General features: G+C 41.7%; 1 protein-coding gene across 14 annotated transcripts in view; it reads left to right on the top strand.

The window, feature by feature from the left end:
- The window catches only part of ZNF45 (zinc finger protein 45), a 32,623-nt gene extending 20,991 nt beyond the window's left edge, over positions 1-11,632 (top strand). For 7 of the 14 annotated variants that reach the window (XM_068528097.1, XM_068528096.1, XM_068528103.1 and 4 more), the window contains 6 exons: positions 1,887-2,049; positions 2,135-2,207; positions 3,421-3,467; positions 6,043-6,214; positions 6,759-6,854; positions 8,970-11,632. In XM_068528097.1, the coding sequence (XP_068384198.1) occupies positions 3,453-3,467; positions 6,043-6,214; positions 6,759-6,854; positions 8,970-10,798 (2,112 nt within the window). In that variant the 5' untranslated portion in view covers positions 1,887-2,049; positions 2,135-2,207; positions 3,421-3,452 and the 3' untranslated portion in view covers positions 10,799-11,632. The other 7 variants (XM_068528101.1, XM_068528104.1, XM_068528107.1 and 4 more) reach the window with 6 other exon arrangements.

The following is an 11,632-nucleotide window of genomic DNA, read 5'->3' on the forward strand; positions in this document are numbered from 1 at the left end:
CCAAAGGAATCTTCTGACTCTCCCTTCCTTTGCTGCTTTCCTGCTGACTTGCCGGTAAACTGGGACCCCCGTCATTATGGTTTGAATCATGCCTTCCTGCCCAGCTTTTTCTGCCTCTTGTTTGTGTTCACTTACAGTTGTAACATCTGTTCTCTTGAGGTTTTTCAGAGATTCTGCTTCTCTCTGGCTAATAGAACTTAGTCATCCTCCGGGGCTCAGATCAAGCCACATTGATGTAGAACCGGCTCCAAGCAAGTGTGGACCCCAAGGCCCATAACTTGTGCTTCTAAAGTACCCAGTTCACTACCCTGGTACTTAGTGATGTGCAGGGTGATTGCTGGTTTCCTAATCACTAGACTGTGAACTTGAGTAGTCGTATCTTTTAGTCTGATTTCCATAAATGTTCATTGAATTAATACACTCATTTTTTAATGAAGAGTTAACAAGTTATCCTGTCTAGTGCTAATCATGCAGGCAGTTAAATAGTTGTCATTCTCAGTGTTTTGATGGACACACTCTGTGGATTTTGTAACAGGAGTCTCTTTAGACATTGACTTTGAAGAGTGGGAAGCACCTTCCTAAGATAGTATTAAAAATCCAGAGGCCCTTTTCCTTCCAAAGATGACCTTGATCTTGCAAATATTGTGGAAGACCTAGAAGAAAAACTTGGAAATAAAACCCCCGCTCTCCAAATCCTCCCAAGTGGGACCAGCCTCAGAATTTTGCCTCTCAAAGAGAACTTTGACCAACTAGTCTAGTCTTTTTATGTGCCTCTGCTGGAATGAACCTGTATGGGGTTGCTCATGTGTCAGGACACTGACATTGACACTGACTGCGAAGTGATCACTGTGTTACAGGCACTGCTTTAGGTGCTTGGGATGTAAAGCTGAGTTAGTATTAATCCCAAACCAGACAGTGATTTACTGATGATCCCCTTTCCACAGAGGTAGTGGAAAGATCTCCCTGTAAAACACTTCTTACTGAGCAGAAGTCACTGGACAAATATAGAGTCAGAACATGGTGAATTCCAAATCCTGCAAGGGTATCTCTTCTAAGATTGGAAAGTTTTACACTGCCCTTTTCCATACAGGGTTCTTCTATCTGGAGTAGGACTAGCTAATAATAATAAACTAGTAAGTAATTAATGAACCAATAATTAACTAATACTAATCTCTTAATCTGGATATTTTACTTTTAATTTGCACACTCCCCAGAATTAGAATCATACTCTGACAGCTACAAGAACTTGTATTAGGGCCACTGTGTGTGGTTGGGCGGGTCGTTCACTGCACCGGGGCTCTCGGTTGAAGGCGTAAGTGGCGTCTGGAATCCTGCCCATGTCTGCTCATCAAGCCGTGTGCGGTTGCAGCCACCCCAAGGAAGAGCTTCCTTGACTATTTCATGTAAAGCAGCCCTAGTGAATGTTTAAGCTGCCAGATACTGTTCCACATGTTTTATGTAGAGTCACTTAGACTGACTAACCTTCCTATGAGGTTGGTATTATTATAATTATATTACTATATTATATATCATTATATTATTATATAAACATATTATACTATATATCTATATAATATATAATTATAATATATTGTATTATAATTATATAATTATAATAATTATTGTTATTATTATAACCATCCCTAATTTATAGATCAGACCTTGGGACTAAGTAGTAGCAAGTTGGAGGTGCCAGGATTCAAATACTGGGGGTCTGATTCCAGAGCCTACATCCTTCCCAACCCTATTCTCATCTCCTTCAAGCAGATACTCTGGCTTCAGAGTCCTCTCCCTGTTTCTATGTCAGTCTTTTATCCCTAGCTCTCAAGCTCTCGTTTCTCTCTGCATGAGACCTCAGACTCCCATCTGTTTATTTTTTTCTTTAGAAGCAGCAGAGAGACAAGATCTAGAAGACTGGCTTCTTTGTGAGAGCTGGATTCAGGTTCTGCCCCTGCCCCTTGACCTCACCAAGCCTCGGCTTCCTCATCTGTTACGTGGGAACAACAGTCGTCATCGTCATCATTTATTGAGAACTTGGTAAAATGCCAGGTACAATGCCAAGGGCATTTAGCTCATTCATCCACCACAGTAACCCTAGGACTGACATTCTTTTTTTTTTCTCTCCTTGTTATAGTTGAGGAGAGGCACAGAGGTGGAGGTGATCAGACTGGAGTCACACGGCTAGTACACCCCTAGCTTCTTCACAGGTGTGTGGGAGGTACCTTAGTGGAACAATGCGTGCCAAGTGCTTCTCAAGGTCCCTAACACGTACTTAGTGCTTATGTAATGTTAAACACTGCCGTTTTTGTTGTTTTCATCATTACTATGATTAGCTTGTTAATTTAAGTGGCATGTTGACTAACTTACTGTTAAATCACAAGATTCTATTAATTTTTCTTCATCTCCATGATAAGAGTGTTTTTAAGGCCCTACTGTTAACAAAGGCAAATTATCAAGGTCTTAACATCTTTGAAAAAGCCGTCATCCACAATATCAGATTCATAGAGAAAGTAGAATAGGGGTTACCCGGGACCTAGGGGAAGGGGAATGGAGAGTTAGTGTTTAATAGGTACCGAGTTTCAGTTTGGGATGGTGAAAAAGTTGTGGAGATTGTTAGTGGTGATGATTCACAACAATATGAACGCACCTAACGAACTCTACACCTAAAAAATGGTTAAAATGGAAAATTTTATGTGATGTATATTTTACACAGGAAAAAAAAATAATCAATGTAATCTTAAATATTACTGCAAAGGCATCAAATTAAATATGACAAACCAAGAGAGAATAACAGATATTGCAGAGGTTAAAGGTGATTTTCATACAACAAAGCAACAGCCTTTTAAGGCTTCATTGAAGCTATTGGTGAGGACAGGTTTTATGTTACTGAATATTACCTGCTTTCTGCTGCTACTGAGAAATAAGGTGCCCTGAAAGTGTTCTTTGAACTTTCTGCCTACTTATTTAATTCTTACAACAATCCTATGAGATAGCCGTTGTTAATCCCTCTATTTTTACAGATGGAAGAATTGAAGCACAGAGATACTAATAATTTGTCTAAGATTTCACAGCTAATACGTCACAGTTTCATGAACCTAGACATTTGGCCCCAGAAATTACTCTCTTAACCTGGGTACTTTACTCTCAATTTCCCCCCTCCCCAGAATCAGAATCATACCCTGAGAGCTACACAAACTTGTATGAGGGCCACTGTGTGTGGTTGGGTGGCTCGTTCACTGCCCAGGGGCTCTTGGCTGAAGGGGTGAGTAGCATCTGGAATCCAGCCCAGGCTTTGCGTATCAGGCCACCCTGAGGAAGCGGCACTGTTGCTGCTTCACAGTAAGCAGCCATGTGGGTCAGTGACACCCTTGGCCAGACTCTGACGGCTTTTTTCTCCTTCCCCCGTTGTGCCTACCCAAGACTCAGCGCTTCCCCAGAAGGAGGAGGGCAAAATGACCAAGTTCAAGGTGAGTTGGGCTTGCCCTTCTAGGTGTTAACTTGTCACCTCATTTCTCAGTGATAAGACACATCCTATTTCTCTTTCTTGGGAAAGATTAAAGAGAACAGTAGGCGTTTGGGAAACTCTTCCCAAGAAGAGGGCTGAATGATCTCTACTTTTTATTTTTGTTTGATTTATTTTTGTTGTTTTATCACCTTTTGTAATTTCACAAATAAGAGTAGAACAGAAAAAGTCAATAGCAACGAAAAAAATCTCTCACGTTATTACTGTTTCCCTTACAAAACTGTCTTCATTTTCCCATGTTCTTTTCCTCATATGTGTTCATAACTGTATATTTTTAATTCCTGTAGTATAAACCTCTCAAATTATACCTTTTCTAATTGATATTATATATCCCACATCTTTAATGGCAACATCATATTCCCTTGAATTTGTGTACATTGTGTGTGTGTGGCGGGGTGTGTGTGTCTCATAACTTTTCCCCATTCATGGACATTTAGGTAGTTTAGAATTTTTACCATTTTAAAGAACACTGTAGGGGCTTCCCTGGTGGCACAGTGGTTAAGAATCCACCTGCCAGTGCAGGGGACACGGGTTCGATCCCTGGTCTGGGAAGATCCCACATGCCGCGGAGCAACTAAGCCCATGCGCCGCAACTACTGAGCCTGTGCTCTAGAGCCTGTGAGCCACAACTGCTGAGCCTGCATGCCACAACTACTGGAGCCCGCGCGCCTAGAGCCTGTGCTCCGCAATAAGAAGCCATGGCAGTGAGAAGCCCGTGCACCGCAACAAAGAGTAGCCCCTGCTCGCCGCAACTAGAGAAAGCCCACACGCAGCAACGAAGACCCAACACAGCAAAAAATAAATAAATAAAAATAAATTTAAAAAACAAAACAAAACACTGTAATAACAGTTTTCCTAATACAACCAATTTCCTCAAAAGGGAATTTGGAAGAATTTGCCATTCTTTGGTCTTAATGTTCTAGGTACTCTAAATTGACAAAGTACATTTGCTATGCAGTACCTCGGGTATTTTGTATGTAGAATATTCCAAAATGGCAGAGTGTACCAGGATCTAACTAACGCTTCATACAGAGAAAATATTATTAGATATTTTCATGTAAGAAAGCTAGATTGTTTCTTACCCATGTCTGAATCATATCATGTGCATGTTTTATTTATTGATTTATATTTTTTATTAACATATTAATGAATTTTTTCAAAGTACTAATATACTTAATTTTAAAAGTACAAAAGGACCTGTACAGAGACTTCATTTCTTAACTGCATTTAGTCTCAGACCAACCTTATGAGGCCGAACTTGGTCTCCTCTGCATTTTAATGACAAAGAAACAGGATTGTAGAATTTATGAAAACTGCTCAAGTTCACATAGGAAAACAAAGATCCAACCGATCCAAAAAAGACTCCTAGGATTTTTACTTGGATAAAGAGAGACAAGGGAAAAGAATTCTCCACCTGGGACTTAACCTATTCTGTGGGGTGCCTAGTTGTCCTGGTGGGTGGAAGACTCCATAGATGATACTGTCCCTACCATAGATCACTCTCAGTGGCCCCTTCTTCTCCATGACCTCTGTTGCTCATATAGGGCACTGGATGTGCAGGGCTCTGGCACTGAACACAGTCTTTGTACGAAAAGTTAAAACAATGCTGTATACGAGTGATTCTTAATTATGGGCGATCTTACCCTCAGGTAACATCTGGAAACATTTTTAGTGTCACAGCTTGGGAGTGCTACTGATATCTAGTGTGTAGAAGCCAGGGATGCTGCTAAACATCCTACAGTGAACTCAGCAGCCCCCTGCCCCACCCCCAACAAAGAGTCATCTGTCCTCAAATGTCAGGAGTGCCAAGGATGCTAAAGCATGCTGTACCCAAAGCTGTTCAAGAACAATAGCAGAATGTGGGTGAAAATATTTATAATACACACCCTAAAAAAAAAAAACTTAAAATCTCCAATAGGAATTTTACAGAATCCTAAGATAAAACCCCAATTGGAGTATGAGCAAAGAACATTAACAGGCAAGGTTCTGAAGAAAAAAATGAAGATGGCTAGTAAATATGTGAAAATATGATGAGCGTATTAATTATAAATAAGTACAGGTAATCCAAATAAGTTGTTTTTTACTGATAAGATTGCCTAGGATTTAAAAATATGGTTATATTCAATGTGAATGGTTTAGAGAATCAGGGATACTTATATACTCTTGGAGGAGGATAAAATAGGGGAAAAGTTGAAAAGAAAATCTGCTGTTGTACATAATTATTTTGAAGCTGCCTATTCTTTGACATTGCAGTTTTTACTCTTTGGAACTTATCCTAAGAAAATAATTGGATGGGAAGCAAAAATCTATGTAAAAAGTTGTTCTCATTTATTGTGAAAAGAAGAAAATCTAAAACGTAAATGCGTTATGGGGAATGTTTAACTATGTTATGGTAAAATTGACTCTGGTCCCAGAATCTGGAACCACTTCGTACACATCATCCCCACTTTTCTCAGTGCTGCCCTTTCTCCAGGGGACCTGCGTTGCAAGGTTCAGGTGGAGTGTGTTTGATGTCGTAGGAGGCGGTGACCTTCAAGGACGTGGCCGTGGTCTTCACGGAGGAGGAGCTGGGGCTGCTGGACTCTGCCCAGAAGCAGCTGTACCAGGAAGTGATGCTGGAGAACTTCCGGAACCTGGTCTCAGTGGGTGAGGAAGGGCACTCTGGGACTGAACATCGGATCAGCCCCTGTGGTATTTATTTACGTGTCCTTGAATGGGCAGGGCTTTGGAGCTCTTGAACTGGTTTCCGGTTTTCTAATCAGCATGAGACACAGAGATGGCGTTTTCTAGTCTTTCTCCCCAGGCCAAAGTGTGTTTGTAAACGAACTGTTAATTGACTGCATGACTGCTGTATGTTTTCTGGCTTTTCAAATTGTGGTCGTCTCCAATTAGTAGGTCATGACACTCTTTAGGGAATCGAAATAAAATAGGGTAGAAGATATCAGAGCCCTTGGCAATAACTGCACGTTGCAGTAAAAACTGTGGCCCGTTGCCAAGAATAGTGTGAGAAATGGTGAAAAGGGTGCGATGAAAATAATGTTTTCCTGTAATTTATACTTATGTCTGCCTATCCTAGGTTTTTGCATAAAATGTATTTCCTCCCATGGGTCATAATTAAAAGTTAGGAAAACACTGATTTTGATGTCCTGAAGACAGTGCAGTGGGAACCACAGTTTTTCTTAGTTTGGGCCTCTAACATATTGATTTTAAATGTTTGTCCTTGCCTTTTTTGCAGGGCATCAATCGTTCACACCAGATGTAATATCCCAGTTAAAGAGAGAAGAAAAGCTTTGGATGATAAAGATAGCAACCCAGAGCCATCGCTCCTCGGGTGAGAGCCGTGTGACCCTGAGTCTGTCCTGCTTCTTGTTGCCTCCACAGCTGTGACTCTGGTCCAAGTCAGCACCTAGACTGTGGATTACTGCCTCAGTCTTTGTAATGCTCTCTCTTCTGCTTTGCTCATTCACAGTTAATTCTCCACTCAGAGTGACTCTTTTAAATTCAAATCTTGTCATTTCTCTGCTCAGAACCTCTTGTAGCTTCTTACTGATTCAGAATAAAATCCCATTATTGAAAGTGGCTTATGATATCCCATATGCCTATCAATTTTATAGTCTGGTTTCAAAAACAACTTTTTCCCTTGGCCATGGGGTAGGGGGGAGCGGTTTAAATATTGACTCCTACTTGAAAAAGGAAAAATTTTACACATACAGAAAGAGAGTATAAAAATTTCAGAAGCAGGCGATCCATAGGCCCCATGGCCATTTTTATACCCTGTGCTTTTTTTTTTTTGGCCTTCTGAGTGATTTTTGCCATGATTTTTTTTTTTTTGGCCACACCGCGTGGCTTGTGAGATCTTAGTTCCCCGATCAGGGATCAAGCCTGGGCCCTTGGCAGTGAGTGTGTGGTGTCCTAACCACTGGACCACCAGGGAATTCCCTGATTTTGTGATCATCATGATTTTCTCATCAGCAACATCCACGTATGTTAACCCTGCATCTAGTGAAGCCTTTCAGCTTCCCAACAACGTGGCTGTTTCCACTTTCTTTCCTGTTACGGGTAACTTACTTGAAAAAGCTCTTTTACTTTTGTAACATGGCTCTAACTCTCACAGAGATGTCAAACTGGGATCTGTTTATCCAGTCAACGTGTACTTATTGAACACTGACTGTATCAGACAGGGTTCTGGGAGTGGTGATAAACCAGTGAATAATACAAAATGCTTGTCCTCATGGGTATCGCATTCAAGTGGGAGATGACATAAAATGAAAAAGATTAAGGACGTATGTAGTATGACAGATAGGAATATGTGCTGTGTAAAAACAAAACAGGGTAAGGCAAATGGAGATTGCCAGGCATGTAGAATGGGTAGGGAGAATTTACTATATGATATTGTATGGTAAAAGAGGCCTCAATGATAAGGTGTTATTTGAAAAGACACCTGAAAAGAAGTTAGTAGCAAGCTATATGGCTAATCAGTGGAATAGCGTTCCAAGGAGAACGTAACTCTTCCGGTCCAATGTTGATTTCGAGACTCTGTATTATGCCCTATTTATTTCCTCCTCGCGAGTTCTTGCTCTGTTGTAAAAGATAACCTTCTAATTTTTCACTCTTTTTTTTTTACCCCTGGTGGTTGTAGGAACTTTACTGTTATGAGGTTTTAGAATGATGTATGTTATTACAGTAACATACTAATTCCAAAACTTGGCTTTGATTTTTTTTCCAGCTAACCCTTTCAGTGTTGGGAAAGACCTGGCTCTGTGGCCAGGGAAAGTAAAGTTTACAGCCCATTTGTCTTCCTGAAGGATATTTCCCAGCAGGAGGCAAAGAACCACTCTCTGCTTCTACTCTGAACTTTAGGGCCTTAGGTGATAAGGTATTTCTCCCAGACATGTATCTTTCCAACTTATTCATTGCCTCAAAGTCTCCTTCCATTGGAGTAAACTTCCATTAAAATAAAGCAGAGGTTTTTCAGTGTTGCCTGGGGACATCCTCTGATAATCTGTCTAAGGGTCTTACTAGACATTTTGAGCATTTTGGTCAGATGTGCATGCAGTAGGCAGAATTATGTGGAAGCTGTTTATTAGCCACCTGCTACAGCAAAGAAGATAAGGCTTTGAGTAAGGTACAGCTTTGTCTTTGTAAACATTCCCTAGGAGGTATTTTTTTGCTCTGTAGCCATCAGATTTCTAATTTATATCTCACCTATGAAACTTACTATGATTCTAAATGGATTACACTAATGTGTAGTGAATGACAGCCTGGTGGACCACCTCTTGGTGTCTGGAGACATGTAAATCAGAGAACATGATACATGATGTTAAAGAAAAACAGAAGCTTTTCAAGGTTCAGTAAAGCCTTAGGGTGTGGGCCTAAGTTTACAACCTTGACATCTCTGAGCAAAGCACTCACATGCCCCATCTCTAAATTCTCTTTATCCATTTAGGAGACAAGAATCTAAATGGCATGGAGACTCTTCAAGAAGTTGGATTAAGGTATCTGCCACATGAAGAGCTTTTCTGCTCACAAATCTGGCAACAGGTTACAAAGGAATTAACTGGGTGTCAAGATTCCATGGGAAATATTCAAGGAACTGGCTCTCAGATGGAAAAACAAGGTGGCACACTCAATAAAGATGAGGAGTTTGGTAAAGACTTCAATCAGACTTCACATCTTCAAGTTCACCGCAGAGACCACACTGGAGAAAAACCCTACAGAGGGGTGGAGTGTGAGAAAGGTTTCATACGGGACTCTCACCTTCAAATGAACCAGACAGCCCACGTAGGAGAGAAGCCCTACAAGTGTGAAAAATGTGAAAACGCCTTCCGTCGGCTTTCAAGTCTTCAGGCCCATCAGAGAGTCCACAGTAGAACAAGATTGAACAAACATGATATGTCGTGTAAGGGTTTCAGTCAGAAGTCATATCTTCATCATCATCAGAGAGTCCCCACTGGAGAGGATCCACACAGATTTGAGGAGTGTGGGAGGAACGTCGGGAAAAGCTCACATTGTCAAGCTCCTCCCATAGCCCACACGTTGGAGAAACCCTATAAATGTGAGGAGTGTGGACTGGGCTTCAGTCAGTGCTCCTATCTTCACATCCATCAGAGAGCCCACACAGGAAAGAAACCTTATAAATGTGAAGAGTGTGGGAAGGGCTTCAGTTGGCGTTCACGCCTACAGGCTCATCAGCGAATCCACACTGGGGAGAAACCCTACAAATGTGAGGCCTGTGGCAAGGGCTTTAGTTACAGCTCACACCTGAACATCCATTGTAGAATCCACACAGGTGAGAAACCCTTTAAGTGTGAGGAGTGTGGGAAAGGCTTCAGTGTGGGTTCCCACCTTCAAGCCCATCAGATAAGCCACACGGGAGAGAAACCATACAAATGTGAGGAGTGTGGCAAGGGCTTCTGTCGGGCCTCAAATCTTCTGGACCATCAGAGAGGCCATAGTGGTGAGAAACCATATCAGTGTGATGCATGTGGAAAGGGCTTTAGTCGTAGCTCAGATTTTAACATTCATTTTAGAGTCCATACAGGAGAAAAACCTTATAAGTGCGAGGAGTGTGGGAAAGGTTTCAGTCAGGCCTCAAATCTTCTGGCCCATCAAAGAGGCCACACTGGAGAAAAACCATACAAATGTGGTACATGTGGGAAGGGCTTCAGCCGGAGTTCAGATCTTAACGTTCATTGTCGAATCCACACGGGAGAGAAACCCTATAAATGTGAGAAGTGCGGGAAGGCCTTCAGTCAGTTCTCAAGCCTTCAAGTGCATCAAAGAGTCCATACCGGCGAGAAACCATACCAGTGTGCAGAGTGTGGGAAAGGCTTCAGTGTGGGCTCACAGCTTCAGGCCCATCAGAGGTGTCACACTGGAGAGAAACCCTACCAGTGTGAGGAGTGTGGGAAGGGCTTCTGTCGGGCCTCAAATTTTCTGGCTCACCGTGGAGTCCACACAGGAGAGAAGCCATACCGATGCGATGTGTGTGGTAAGCGCTTCAGGCAGAGATCATACCTTCAAGCCCACCAGAGGGTCCACACTGGAGAGAAACCATATAAGTGTGAGGAATGTGGTAAGGTCTTCAGTTGGAGCTCATACCTTCAAGCCCATCAGAGAGTCCACACTGGGGAAAAACCATACAAATGTGAGGAGTGTGGGAAAGGCTTCAGTTGGAGCTCAAGTCTTATAATTCATCAGCGAGTCCATGCTGGGGATGAGGGTGACAAGGACTGTCCCTCATCAGAGAATACATACAGCAAAGAAGCTCTATAAAATTACACGGTTTAATACCTCAAACGGGTGCTGAAATAGTCCTGTCATAGAAGACAAAACATCTGTTTGATAAAAGAGTATTTCTGCCAGAGCTCGACATGTCTGTGTGGTTGGGCGACCACACAGAGAAGGCTCATAAGAGTGGAGACATAAGAACTTCATTCAGAACCTTGACATTTAGCAGATACGACAGAGAAGAGAGGCTTAAGAAGGATGAGTCTGAGCTGAAGGTAACCAAAAGTACTAAGACGGAAATGCCCAAGTCTCTTCCACCAGAATAGAAGCTCTTGGAGGACTGGGACTTTGTTGACGGCCAAGTCCACTCTGCCTCTTCAGTGCCTAACACACTGCAGGTGTCCAGTAATGTTAAATGAGTAAAAAGGAGAACAGTCACTTTTGAAATTTTCTTTCAGTTCCTTTCTAAAAATTTCTATAAAATTGTAGGAGGAATTCTTCAAGGCTTGGAGGATTAAATAAGACATTTGGGCTCATTTCCCCAACACTGCAGGTCCTGTGAACTAGTGCTTATCAAGCTGAAGGTTGTAACCCATTAGTGGGTCCAGAAGTCAGTTCACCAGGTTGTGGCCAGCACTTTTCTATGCTAACAGTTCTTTATGGAGATGTGATTCGCATGCAGCCACATGCATAAGTAAGTTTACAGTTTCATGAATTTTGACAAATGTATCTACTTGTGTAATCATCACCAAGATCAATATATACCATATTTCTATTAAACCAGAATGTTTCCTTGTGTACTATTCTTGTCATTCCCACCTCCAGGGGCAACAAGTATTATGATTTCTATACTGTGTATTAAATTAGGTCTGTCCTTGA

Source organism: Eschrichtius robustus, chromosome 19 (genome assembly GCF_028021215.1).
Source record: "Eschrichtius robustus isolate mEscRob2 chromosome 19, mEscRob2.pri, whole genome shotgun sequence".
In the NCBI taxonomy this organism is placed as follows: Eukaryota; Metazoa; Chordata; class Mammalia; order Artiodactyla; family Eschrichtiidae; genus Eschrichtius; species Eschrichtius robustus.